This window comes from Choloepus didactylus, chromosome 1, assembly GCF_015220235.1.
Source record: "Choloepus didactylus isolate mChoDid1 chromosome 1, mChoDid1.pri, whole genome shotgun sequence".
In the NCBI taxonomy this organism is placed as follows: Eukaryota; Metazoa; Chordata; class Mammalia; order Pilosa; family Megalonychidae; genus Choloepus; species Choloepus didactylus.
Window position 1 is genome coordinate 86,161,206 of NC_051307.1, and position 15,182 is coordinate 86,176,387.

The 15,182-nt window shown below is 37.2% G+C and overlaps 1 protein-coding gene across 3 annotated transcripts in view; it reads right to left on the reverse strand.

Moving 5' to 3' along the window:
* Positions 1-15,182, reverse strand: part of GSK3B (glycogen synthase kinase 3 beta) — a 280,899-nt gene that overhangs the window by 130,657 nt on the left and 135,060 nt on the right. For 2 of the 3 annotated variants that reach the window (XM_037836235.1, XM_037836219.1), the window contains exon 3: positions 2,666-2,749. The exons of the other annotated variant lie outside the window; for it this stretch is intronic. In XM_037836235.1, coding sequence (XP_037692163.1) covers positions 2,666-2,749 — 84 coding nt within the window. The remainder of the gene's footprint in view (positions 1-2,665; positions 2,750-15,182) is intronic. 3 annotated transcript variants of the gene reach the window in all.

Here is a 15,182-nt window from a genome sequence, read left to right on the forward strand (position 1 = left end):
CCACCTTGTCAACATCACCTCTCCACTTAGAGCCCCCTCCCCTACAAAGGAAGTCATGTATCTGCCTAGTAAGCATCTCTATTTGCTCATTCCACAGGCCATCACAAACTCTTCAATTATTTCTTCCCACCACAGAAGCAATATACAATGCTTCCTCTAGAAAAATGTCTACCTAATACAGGACTGCCACATTAAGAGACAGATCATCTATAAGGATTTGTAAGAATTTCCTAGACATTTAGATACGTTTCTTACATATAGTTGGCACCTGCAGAACCCTTCTCCTGGAGACTTACAACTGGTAACACTGACCTAATATCTCAATCCTATAGCAGGAACCATCTTCTCCTATGGGCAGAATTAGTTTACCACCTATTCTTCTGAATGGCATGTTAGTCAGCCAGAACAATTTAAAAGAAAGAACGTGGAGAACATGAACCAGGCAAGAAGAAATTATCTTTTTATGAACTGGAAGACTGTGGGAAGTCCTGAGCTTGTGTATTTCTGTGTAACTTCAGAAAACTTTCCTTCTTTGGACAAGGAAGGATCATTATTTTCAGCAATATATCATAACTATGATATAAGCTACCCACAATTAAAAGGTGGCTTTTTTCTTTTTTCAACTTTGGAAAATTTACAACGCTCAAGAGGAAGTTCTAGGATAAATAAAATTCTACAAAGTAGATTTCTTTTTATAAAAGAGAGTGAACTCCCTTCTGGTTAATCTCCCTTAATTACTCAATTGCTCTTTAACTTCAAGAACCCTTACAATTAATAGAAAGCTTTGAGCAGCAGCAACAGGAAGAAAAATCTTTCTCTCTGGTACACAGGTAAAAGCTGGTCAGCTGTCACTCTGCCAGGCAGGGTTAATTCAGGGAGAGGGCTGACAGTAATCAGGGGCTTCCCACCAAACCAAAACCACACAGTTAAGCCTTTAGGTGCTGCCGCAAAGGTCTGATATTCTTCCCTTTCTTCTCTTTATGTTCTTAAGAGTTAAATGAGTTAATAAAACAAAGTATGGCATGTAAGGAATGCTATATAAATGTCTGTTAAATAGAAATAAATAAAATAAACAATCAAAAGAAAATGTGTAGGGGCCTTTAAAGAGAACTTTGCAAATCAATCTATACGCAATACAGTGAGTGGTCCATGGATAATTCTGACCTTTACTATTCTCCCTAGGGTGCTATGATGCTTAGCATCTAATAACAAAAGGCCACAAAGATGCAAAATTCTATTTTAACAGTGCTGTGCAAATAACAGATGTTCCATAATTTTATTTGGAAAGGAGAAGGAAAAAGTAAAGGCATGCCAAAACAGATAAGATTAAAGACAATCAGCAGGCAGCTTGCTAGGGTAAAAAAAAAAAAGAGAGAGAGAAAAAAACATGAACTAAGAAAAGGACTTTAGGAAAGAAACAGCTTAAATACTTACTTATGAGGCTTACAGCCCCTAATGCCACTGGAGGCATCTTTAAAATTTCAAAAAAAAAAAAAAAAAAAAAAAAAAAAGACCTGCTTATTATGAATTGAAAGACATTAGCTATAACATACAATAATTATGTAGGTCTGCCTATCCCAATCCTGGGTTAATACATACCTACTTTATAGCATATAACAGGTTCTGCAATTAACAAAGGAATTTCTAAGGAAACAATCTAAATAAAATTTAAAGAAAAATAACTAAACATTATTATACTGGGAAACAAGCTGTTATATGGAGTAAAAAGAGGTGGGCTACAAATCAGGAGGCATTAGTGTTTCAGAGATGTTAAGATTATTTAATGGATGAAATCTGAAGTTAGAAATATCAAGTGAACTTATCCAGAGTTACATTTATTTAGAGCCCAAAAATAAAGTGTTTTGTTACCTTGTCTTGCCTTCTCACCCCAAATGAGTAAAGAAAAAATATAAGGAATGATTGAGTCTGGAAAGAAGGAACTATGAACAGGCAGAAAGAAAAAGACTAAATTACAGCAGAAAACTAGTTTTCTATGCTTCCTTCTCCAGTGAGTAAAACAGCATAAGTTATTATACCTTCTAAAGAGAAAGACCAAGGGAAGGGGGAGGGGGGGGGCGGGGAAGGAAACTCACAAAACAAAATCTTTCTTAATTACTCTTTGCTTTCACATAATTAAATGTGATATGAAATAGTGGCCAGTTACAATGAACTCTATAATACCATACCTTTTCCAGCTCTTTCATGGCCAAGGATAAGTTAACCTTGCCTCCCAATGTTTAACCTGAATTCTGGCCCCACCCAAGTCGCTCCCTTCCCCTCCACTACCCCCTTTCCTCTAATCAACTTCAACTTAACAAAATGACATGTTTTCCTCCCTCCAAAAAACAAGCAAATCATCATGGGGCTACATAAGCACATAAAGAACATAGTAACCTTAATTAAAGTGTCTTTGAGTCCTGAAGATAAGATTTTAAAAAAAAGAAAGAAAGAAAGAAAATTCTTAAAACTTCATTCCCTTTATCTTCTCATTTACGTCTTGTTGATATAATGAATGATACTCAATGGCTACACCCTAGGCTCCAATCGTCTGAAATTCTAATCGATTAGCAAAACTTTGTCAAACTGGGGAGGAAAACTAATTCTAGAAGATTAAAAAATCTATCACAATACTTTGTGTATTACACACACTTTCTCTCAGACCTACCTTCTCACCACTTGAGTAGAAGAAATAACGCAATCGGACTATGTTACAGTGATCTAGCTTTCTCATGATCTGGAGCTCTCGGTTCTGAAAAGGAAACACATGAAAATATTTTTTAAAGGGATAGCTGCTATTCATCATATTATCTAAGATGCTCTGAAAGAACATTAAATACTACAAAGAGCAGGCTATAACTATCATACTAAAAAGTATGGTCTGTAGACCACTACTGGTCTGCAAACCATTTACTAGTTTACAAACTATTTGTTACAGCTCTTCAATAAGAGACACATTGAACCTGAGAGTGTTCAGAAACTTTAAGAGCAATTTAACAGGGTAATTTTATCTGTGAATCTGAAAATAAAACACTCGGTCCTATATTTTTATTTTCTTTCTTCATTTTTCCTACTAATTCCTTTTTATTGTATTTTACAAAGCACCAGTCTTTTATAAATTGGAAATTCTTAAAACTAGTTCTATACTTCAGATAACTTGAGAAGCACTGGACTCAGTAAAAGATACTGAAATGAGCTATTACTTGTACAATTTTTTGGAACTATAGTAAAAATCAAATTTCTCACCAAACAAATGAATAACTCCAGTATGCTTAAAATTTGGGGGCAAAAACAAACAAACAAACAAAAAACCTGCCTCTGGCAAGTCCTATTCTTTTCTGATGCAGTGAAAAGACTGACAATTAGCCCTATAAAAAGAGCTCAGTTGCTGTCACTAAGTTTTCGAAAGAATTAAAATAGGTACTTACTCGAGTACCCATAGAAGATGTAGTGAAATGAGTGAGGCAGAATGGGTTTCTCCTCCATGAAAGAAACTAGAAAGGGGCCAGAGGACTCTGTACTCCATGGATTCTAGGTATGACTAGCCATAGAGGGACCCCTACAGTACTTGGTGAGGTCTTGGAAAAGGCAAACTAACAAAAACGCGGACAGATGGCTCCCCAAGGGACTGGCTGAGCTTGGCCTGGAACACCTCCCGGGGGGAGGGAGGGAGGGAGGGAGAGAGAGACCTGACAACTAAAACCAAAGGATAAGATGGCTGCTTCAAGAACTCTCTTCACAGTAATAACTTTGAATGTGAATGAATTAAACTCTCCAATTAAAAAATACGGACTGCTAGAATGGATTTAAAAAGTATGACCCATTGATATGTTGTATGCTAGAAACTAATCTCAGACCCTGCGACACAAAGGGACTGAAAGTGAAAGGATGGAAAAAAATATTTTATACAAGCTTCAATCAAAAGAAGGCAGGAGGGGGAGAGCCTAAGATGGCGGCTAGGAGAGACAGGGCAAAAAAAACACCTCTGTGAAAAATACTAGATGAAAGCCAGAAAGCGACCCAGAACACCAGTGTCAGCAATGCACCAGCTGGACGAGTTCTACTAAATCCACAGGGACCATGCACTTGGTGAAACCGAGAGTCTGCATTCTGAAACAAGTGAGTAAGCCTGCTGAATGTCTGGCAGCCACGCTGCGGTGTGGGGAAACAGTGGGTTGGCGTTTGGAAGTAAATTAGACTTTTTAAAAAACCCAAAAGCGGCTGCAGATGCAGCAGAGAAAACCACACAGTGAAGCGTGGCAGGAATGGGCTGTGCAAAAGTCTCAATATCTGGGGTGGAAGACAGCCTTTCACGCACCCACTGCTAATTGTCTTGGAGTGAGGAGGGCAGAGGAGAGCCAAAAGGGGGAAAAAACCATGCCCCTTGCAGCCATCTTCCCGGTGGGCTAGGAACGCTCCTGCTCAGCGCCAGAGCCACAGACAAGAGCCGCGCCAAGGGACCCAGTGTGATGGGAAGTGCTTCCAGCAACGCCGCGCACACGCCACAATATTGAGCGTGGACAGTAGCCTTTTGCGCACCCACCAGCTAACTGTCCCGGAGCTGGGAAGGCAGACCTGTGCGAAAAGGGGGAAATTAACATGCCCCATTCAGCCATCTTTACAGCAGGCTGGGAATGCCCCTGCATGGCCCGGGAGCCCGGGGCTTCCCTTGAAGGATGGTGCGCACTTACGTAGCACCATCTTCCTTCAGCAGAGGTCCTAGAATGGCATAACTGGGAAGAGGGACCCACTCGGAAATCCCAGGGACCATATGTCAGTACCAGGACTTGTGGGTCAGCAGCAGAGGCAATCTGTGGCGAGACTGAAATGAAGGTTTCGACTGTTGCAACAGCCTTAAATCTCCAGGAACACCTGGGAGGTTTGATTATTAAAGCTTCCCTCCCTCCCTAACCACTCAGACACACACCCTACATTCAGGGAGGACAGCACCAACAACACACCCAAACTTGGTGCAACAACTGGACCACACAAGAACCAGACCCCCACACACCACAAAGACAAAGTTGGGGAGAACTGACTTGAGGGGAACAGGTAACTCGCGGATGCCATCTGCTGGTTAGTTAGAGAAAGTGCACGCCACCAAGCTGTAGATCTGACAAATCACAGATTGGTGTTTGAATAATTCTTCATATCCTAAAAGAATCCTATCAAGTAAAGCAAATGCCAAGAGCCCAAAAACAACAGAAAATTTTAAAGCATATGAAAAAAACAGACGATATGGATAACCCAAACCCAAACACCCAAATCAAAAGACCAGAGGAGACACCGTACTTGGAGCAATTAATCAAAGAACTAAAGACAAACAACGAGAGCATGGCACAGGATATAAAGGACATGAAGAAGACCCTAGAAGAGCATAAAGAAAACATTGCAAGAGTAAATTAAAAAAAGAGATAATCTTATGGAAATAAAAGAAACTGCTGACCAAATTAAAAGGATTCTGGACACTCATATTACAAGACTAGAGGAAGGTGAACAATGACTCAGCGACCTCGAGAACCACAGAATGGAAAATGAAAGAACAAAAGAAAGAATGGGGAAAAAAAATTGAAAAAATCAAAATGGATCTCAGGGATATTATAGATAAAACAAAATGTCCAAATATAATATTCATTTGTATCCCAGAAGGGGAACACAAGGGTAAAGGACGAGAAAAAATATTCAAAGAAACTGCTGGGGAAAACTTCCCAAACTTTCTCCACAATATAAATACACAAAGCATAAATGCCCAGCGAACTCCAAACAGAATAAATCCAAATAAACCCGCTCCGAGACATATTCTCATCAGACTGACAAATACTGAAGAGAAGGAGCAAGTTCTGAAAGCAGCAAGAGAAAAGCAATTCACCACATACAAAGGGAACAACATAAGACTAAGGAGTGACTACTCAGTGGCCACCATGGAGGCGAGAAGGCAGTGGCATGACATATTGAAAATTCTGAGAGAGAAAAATTGCCAACCAAGAATACTTTATCCAGCAAAGCTCTCATTCAAATTTGAGGGAGAGCTTAAATTTTTCACAGACAAACAAATGCCGAGAGATTTTGCAAATGAAAGACCTGCCCTACTTCAGACAATAAAGGAGCCCTACCTACAGAGAAACAAAGAAAGGAGAGAGAGATACAGAGAAATTTAACAGACATATATAGAACATTACATCCCAGATCACTAGGATACACATTCTTTTCTAGTGATCATGGAACATTCTCCAGAACAGACCATAGGCTGGAACATAAAACAAGCCTCAATAAATTTTAAAAAATTGAAATTATTCAAAGCACATTCTCTGACCACAATGGAATACAAATAGAAATCAATAACCATCAGAGACTTAGAAAATTCACAAACACCTAGAGGTTAAAAATGAGGGGGAGATGAAAACATTCCTGGATAATCAAAAGCTGAGGGACTTCATCACCAGTAGATCAGTCCTATAAGAAATGCTAAAGGGAATAGTGCAGGTTGAAAGGAAGGGACACTCAACAATTGACTGAAACCACATGAAGAAATAAATATTTCCAATAAAGATCACATGGTAAATATAAATACCAATACTACTGCATTTTTGATTTGTAACTCCACTATTTACTTCCTACCAGATCTAAAATACATAATGTGTAATGATAAATCAGCAGTTTTGGACTCAATTTAAAATATGTAATTTTTGACAAGAACTACATCAAGGTAGGGGAATGGAGTAGTACAGGAACATAGTTTATGTGTCCTATTGAAGTTAAGTTGGTATCAAAGAAAAGAAGATTGTTATAGATTTAAGATGTTAAATTTAAGCCCCACGGTAAACAAAAAAGTATCAGAGAATACGATCATAGAGATCAAGAGTATGGGTTATGAGAAGTGGGGGAAGGGGCAATGGATAGTTAATAAGAAATGACTGTAGGGTTTCTGTTTGGGGTGAAGGGAACTTTCTACTAATGGATGGTAGGAAGGTGAAGGCATTGCAACATTGTGAATGCGATTAATCCCACTAAATGGAATACTTGGGAGGGGTTGGAATGGGAAGATTTATGCTATATATATGTTTCCACAATTGAAATAAACAGATAATGACAATTAAATGCCATAGATTATCCTGGATGAGATCTAAGAATAGAGGAGACAAGGCTCAAAAGGACACAATTGGGACATAAGAAAAAAAAATGAAATACAGAATGTAAGCTTTATATCAATGTTAAATTTCTTGAACTTCTTAACTACACTTAATATGATTACATAAATGAATATTCTCGTTCACATGAAGTGTATATGTGAAGTATATTATTTGTTCAAGGATGCGTGCAACTTGCTCTCGTGTGTTCAGAAGACAGAGCAATAGATGGTGGATGATACATAGGGAGGGAAAGAAAGAAATGGTAAAGTGACAAAATACTTCAGTTGGCAGATCAGGGTATTGGTGAAGGGGGGTTGGGGTATGCTGGAGCTCTGTGGATGGGGTTTGTATTATTTCTGCAACTGTTCCTGTAAGTTTAAATTTATTTAAAAATAAAACTTAAAAAAAAAAAAAAGGCAGGAGTAGCTATACTAACATCAGACAAAACACAGACTTGAAATGCAAAGATGTCATAAGAGACAAAGAAGGACACTATATATTAATAAAAGGGAAATTCACCAAGAAGAAATAACAATCATAAACGTTTATGGACCAATCAAGGAGCTCCAAAATACATGAGACAAACACTGGCAAAACTGAAGGGAGCAATAGACATGTCTACAATAGCAGTGAGAGACTTCAATACACCACTCTCTTCTATAGCTATAAGAACTAGACAGAGGACCAATAAGGAAACTGAGAACCTAAAGAATATGATAAATGAATTAGTTTTAACAGACATATTAAGATCGTTACATCCCAAAGTACCAGGTTATACACTCTTCTCTAGAGCCCATGAAACATTCTCCAGGACAGACCATATACTGGGGCACAAGACAAGCGTTAAAAAACTTTAAAAGACTGAAATTATTCAAAGCACATTCTCTGACCATAATGAAATGCAACTAGAAATCAATAACCAAAAAAGAACCAGTTCTTTCACAAATACACAGAGGTTAAACAACAAACTTCTAAATAACCAGTGGGTCAACAAAGAAATTGCAAAAGAAATAGGTAAATATCTAGAGACAAATGTAAACAAGAACATAACATTATCAAAACCTATGGATGCAATGAAGGTGGTGCTGAGAGGGAAATGTATGCTTTAAATGCATATATCAAAAAGCAAGAAAGAGCTAAAACCAAAGACCTCACTGAACAACAAAAGAAGCTAGAGAATGATCAGCAAACGAATCCTAAAGCAAGTAGAAGAAAAGAAATAACAAGGATGAAAGAAGAAATAAATGAGCTGGAGAACAACAGAATAAATAAAACCAAAAGTTAGTTCTCTGAGAAGATCAACAAGATTGACAGACCATTAGCTAGACTGACAAAGTCAAAAAGAGACAAGACCCAAATAAACAGAATCAGAAATGAGAGCAGGATAATTACTATGGATCCCGAAGAAATAAAAAAAATCATAAGAGGATACTATGAACTCTATGCCAACAAGTTAGAAAATTTAGAGGAAATGGATAATTTCCTGGAAACACATGAAGAACCTAGACTGACCCAAGAAGAAACAGAAGACCTCAACAAACCAATCACAAGCAAAGAAATCCAATCAGTCATCAAAAATCTATCTACAAATAAAAGCCCAGGGCCGGATGGCTTCACAGGGGAATTTTATCGAACTTCCCAAAATATGAACTGACATCATCCCTGCTCAAACTCTTTCAGAAAATTGAAAACTCATTTTAAGAAGCTAATATCACTCTGCCACAAAAACCAGATAAAGACACTACAAAAAATGAAAACTATAGGCCAATCTCCCTAATGAATATAGATGCAAAAATTCTCAAGAAAACACTTGCAAATGGAATCCAAAGGCACATTAAAAGAATTATACATCACAATCAAGTAGGGTTCATTCATGTCATGCAAGGGTGGTTCAATATAAGAAAATCAATTAATGTAATACAACAAATTAACAAATCGAAAAGGAAAAATCCAGTTATCATCTTGATAGATGCTGAAAAAGCGTTTGAAAAAATTCAACATCCCTTTTTGATAAAAACATTTCGAAAGGTAGGAATTGAAGGAAACTTCCTCAATATGATTAAGGGCATATACGAAAAAAGCCAGCATAATACTCAATGGTGAGAGGCTAAAAGGCTTCCCCCTAAGATAGGGAATGAGACAAGGATGCCATCTATCACCTCTACTATTCAACATTGTGCTAGAAGTTCTAGCCAGAACAATTCACCAAGATAAAGAAATAAAATGTATCCAAATTGAAAAGGAAGAAGTAAAACTGTCATTATTTGCAGATGATATGAGCTAATATTTGGAAAATCCTAATGATTCAACAACAAAACTACTTGAGCTAATAAACAAATTTAGCAGAGTGGCGGGATACAAGATTAATGCAATGTAAGTCAGTAATGTTCCTATACACTAGTAATGATCTAACTGAAGAGGCAATTAAAAAAAAAGAATTCCATTCACTATAGCAACTAAAAAAATCAAGTACCTAGGAATAAATTTAACCAAGGATGTAAAAGACCTCTACACACAAAATTACAGAACTTTACTAAAAGAAATAAAAAGAGACCTAAATAGGCGAAAAGATATTCCGTGCTCATGGATAGGAAGGCTAAATGTTCTTAAGATGTCAATTCTACCCAAACTGACCTACAGATTCAACAAATTCCAATCAAAATTCCAACAACCTACTTTGCAAACTTGGAAAAGCTAGTAATCAAATTTATCTGGAAGGGAAAGGAGCCTCGAATTGCCAAAAACATCCTAAAAAAGAAAGAAGTGGGAGGACTTACACTTCCAGACTTTGAAGCCTACTATAAAGCAACAGTGGTCAAAACAGCACGGTATTGGCACAAAAACGGATATATTGAATAATGGAATCTAACTGAGAGGTTGGAAATGGACCTCCAGATCTACGGTCAACTGATTTCTGACAAGGCCCCCAAATCCACTGAACTGGGACAGAACAGTCTCTTCAAAACAAATGGGACTGCAAGAACTGGATATCCATAACCAAAAGAATGAAAGAGGACCCTATCTCATACCCTATATAAAAATTAACTCAAAGTGGGTCACAGACCTCAATATAAGGAGACAGCACAATAAAACTCTTAGAAGATAATATAGGAAAACATCTTCAAGATCTAGTAATAAGAGGTAGCTGCTTAGATGTTACACCCAAAACACAAGCAAGTAAAGAAAAAATGGATAAATGGGAACTCCTCAAAATCAAAAGCTTCTGTGCCTCAAAGACTTTGTCAAAAAGGTGAAGAGGCAACCACCTCAAAGAGAGAGAATATTTGGAAACCATATATCTGATAAGAGACTTATATCCTGCACATATAAAGAAATCCTACAACTCAACAACAATAGTAAAAACAGCCCAATTATAAAATGGGCAAAAGATATGAAGACATTTTTCCAAAGAGGAAATACAAATGGCTAAAAAGCACATGAAAATATGTCCATCTTCACTAGCTATTAGGGAAACACAAATCAAAACCACTATGAGATTCCATCTCACACCAATGAGAATGGCTGCCATTAAACAAACAGGAAACAATAAATGCTGTAGAGGACATAGAGAAATTTGTCATTGCTGGTGGGAATGTTTAATGGTAGAGCCGTTGTGGAAGAAAGTTTGGCGGTTTCTCAGAAAACTAGATCTCAAATTACCCTATGATCTGGCACATCCACTTCTCAGAAGTGGATTTATACCCAGAAGATCTGAACGAACAGACATTTGTACACCAATGTTCACAGCAGCATCGTTCACAATTACCAAGAGATGGAAACAATGCAAGTGTCCTTCAACAGATAAGTGGATAAACAAAATGTGGTAGATACATACAGTGGAATACTGTGAAGCAGTAAGAAGGAACAAGGTCCTGACACATATAGCAACATGGATGAACCTTGAAGATACGCTGAGTGAAATAAGTTAGACACAAAAGGAGTGATATTGTATGTTACCACTACTATGACCTCCCTGAACAGTAAATGTCTTATAATGTAGAATACTGGGGACCTAGTGATAGACAGAAGCTAGTGGAAGGGGAATGATAATCTAACATGTTTAGGTAAGTTAATGAGGGTAAATTCAGAGGTATGGGAATGGATAAGGGTGATGATTGTTAATTGGATCATAAGTATTAAAGCGGCACTGAAGGGGAAAAGGATTGAAAGGGGTTGTTTAAAGGCATGTATCCCACAGATCAGCAATACAAACATAGGTAGGTTTTTGCATGATATACTTCTTAGTACAACACTAGTACAGAGAGTTGACAAAAGAATGGTATAAGGGGAAAATCTACCTAATGCATACTAGGAACTATAATTAATAGGAATACCTTACTAGCACCACACAAATACTAGGGACAAATAATTTAGGGCTGAAAAGAGCTATGGGGCATTTTGAGTCATGAGAGTTGTTTAAAATGGACAGTGATAAGGATTGTACAACTAAGTGATCATAATGTGAGATATGGATGGATTATTGTGAACATAACATATGCTATGTGAACTTAAGAACCCCCTACTTTATAAGTCAAGCCCTCAATCTCGACGCTTGCTCTTGTGAAACATATGGCTGTAAAGCGGAGGCTAAGCCCACCCCTAATTACGCCTAGGAGTCATCTCCAGAGAACCTCTTTTGTTGCTCACATGTGGACTTTCTCTCTCTAAGCTTAAAATAAATAAATTCATCACCCTCGACCCCAACATAGAACAGGATCCCCTAGTTGAGTGAGTCTAACTGATGACATGGACACAGATCCCAGGAATGAGCCTGTCCCTGCCATCAAGGGGTTGAGAATGCCTTTTTGACCAAAAGAGGGAAAAGAAAGGCAACAAAATAAGAGGTCCATGGCTAACAGAATTTAAGTAGAGTTGAGGGGCTATCATGGAGGTTACTCCTATGCAAGCTTCAGCTAGATATGCCATATGCCATATGCCAAATGGCCAGAGTATGATAAGCCCAAGTCAACAGTAGTCCCCAAACCCTAAAGAATACATGGATACCTATCTGAGAGCTATAAAAGTTTCACTCACCAAGTTTATTCCTCAGAAACTTAAATCCCCAAACCCAGAGGCAATAGCTCTTCAAGAACATCAACCAGATGTGTCCCCTTCTCCCATAATGCTGGCACCCCTTTTCAACATGAACAAGTTAGGATGATCACTGCCTAGACATCCCTCAAGATTAGAAAAGTGATTAAACTAGAAGAAGGGATAGCAACAGACAAGATGGAATTTAACAAAGGATTATGAATACTGAATCTCTAATTTTATTTTTCTTAGTTGCTAGGGTACTAGAATAGCTAGAAGGAAAGACGTGAAACGGTGGAACTGTAACCCATAGCATTCTTTGAAATTTCCTCTATAGCTACTTGTTAAATTGTAATTTGAAATTTATCACCTTTTCGTATATATGTTATATGTCACAACAAGGAAATAATTGAAACTGTGGTATTATAACATTTTTTGAAGTTTATTATAACTACTTATTAAATTATACATTGAAAGTTAGTCTTTTTGCATATTGTGTTATATTTCACAATAAGGAAATAACTGAAACTGTGGAACCGTAACCTGTAACATTCTTTGAAATTTGCTAACTACTTGTTAAACTGCACTTGGAAAGTTATCACTTTCGTGTATATATGTTATATTTCACAGTAAAAAATATGATTAAAAAAAAGTACCTACCCCCCCCCCCCCCCCAAAAAATGGATGGCATACTAGGAATGCACAGTCCTGATAGATTTGCAAAGAAGACACAAACAATTTTCCCTTTGGGGATTTTCAAAGTCATATTCATTCTTCATGAAAACACCTAATAATATGATGACTTCCTATCACCATAAATTTTGCAGTAGTAAATCTGAACAGAGTATATATTAACAATGATGACATATTCCAACAATATACTTGGCTGTCAGAAACCCTGTTTAAAGCCCAAATTACATAACAGAAATAATACCAAAATATCAGGTCTGTGGTCAGAAAATTTTAATTACGATAAAATATTAAAAGGTCTAGAAAATACACAGTATATACCTGGAAATCTGGACTGGAAGTGGTGTTACAGCTAGGAAAAAAAAAAAAAAAAAAACAACGGGGAGGCAGGGGTCTCCAAGAAGACTGATAGGCAGAATGGCCCTAGAGGGTAGGCTCCCATTCTTAGAAGACAACAGCAGAAATAAGCAAATGTTCCTCCTCCTCTAGAAACATCCAATAGGTTCTACATTGTTCTAGCATTCCTTCTCAGAAAATAGAAAACTCGGGGGATATTCCTTTTGTACCTTCAGAGCTGGTATGTATGGTGACATTTAAAATTCTTTTATAAGACACCAATCTTTCATTCTATTACTTGTTATAAAATGCTTAAATAAAGCTATAAACACAGTGAAACTAGAGAGTACAGTACAATCGCTTTAACAAATACGACTGATTTAAGACACTTAAGTTTTGACCATCGCATGAAGGACACAGAAAACTTTTACCAATTCCAAAATTGTGCCCATTTCTCTTTCAAACTGAGGTATTTTGGTAAGCATTTCTATGCCTTGCCAATTCATATCTAGTTAACTAGTTTTGTGGGAGAACTGCTAATAAACCCAAGACTCACTTCTCTCATAAAGGTATTATGATTGATTACTTTTAACATAGCCAACCAGGTTTAATTGTGCTGTTTATTTTTTCCAGATTCAATAACCAAGGTTAACAGAGAACCATTAAATTGTCAGATAATAGAAGTTATGTCGATTATGCACTCTACCTTTGATCAGGAACAATGCCTAAGTGAAGCAAGTAAGTATATGGACCTAAATATTCATCTTCTCTTGTCTTCTGTTAAAATTCTATTTCTATAAAAGAATGCTTAAAATTTCTCACTTTTTAATTCCCTAAAAGGTCCAAAATATAAATTCCATAGGTCATCTTCTATAAGTATTAACCAACCAATGTTAGGCAAACAAAGTTTCATGCCTGCTATGTGTTTAAATATGCAACTATTCCAATCCTAGCCATTTTTACCAAATCATTCTTTATTAGTTCACTAATAATATGCCAATTCTATAGGAAACACTGTCATTCTATACATAATGTACACCCAGAGACCAAACACAGTGTTAAAGCTAAGTATTAGCTTTAAGTGTTAGCAAGACTAACAAAATTCCAACCATCATGAAGCTTCAAGTCAATGGAGGAAAGGGAGGAATCAATAAACAATATAACATCATGCTATGATAAGATCTATGAAAACAATGGAGAAGAAGAGGACAGAGCATCATACAGAGAAGGGGCTATACTCCAGATAGAGAAGTCAGAAAAAAACTCAAAAAGCAGATAAAATCTGACAGAAACCTGAATGACATCAAGAAGAAAACCATGTGAAGATCTGGGGAAAAGAACACTGCACTCATAACGAACACCGAATGTAAATGTCTAGAGGTGGGCTTGGCATAGTCAAGAAACTACTAGAAGGATAGTTAGTGTGGTTTGCAGCAATGCCCAGTAAGGAGGAGAGAGGTAGGAGATAAAGTAAGAGAGGTAGAAGATAAGGTAAGAGAGGTAGGCAGGGGCAATTACCATATAAATCCTCAACAATCATGGTAAGAAACTGAATTTCACTCTAAATGTAAAGGGAAGCCAATGGAGGTTTTGACCATTAAAGTGATATAGCCTAATTTGCCTTTTTAAAAAATCATTCTAAAAATTGAAGAGAATAAACTTAGGGAGTGAGGGTGGATCAAGAGCTCTGTTGGATCTATTAAGTTTGAAATCCTTTTCAGAAACCCAAGCGAAAATACCGAGTCTCAGGATGGAAACTGGGGCTGCAAATACACATCTGGGTGTCATCTACATAAAGGGGATTTAAAGCAAGAGAATATGATGGCGTCACCTAGGGAAGAGGTTCATACAGAAGAAACAAATATTCATAGATATATTAAAAGCTGGTGAGAAGTGGAGTAAGATGAAAACAGAAAATTGACAATCTGATACAGCAAATGCAGGAAGTTGGCGACTGTACAGAAATGGTTTCAGTAGAACAATGGTGACAAATGTCTG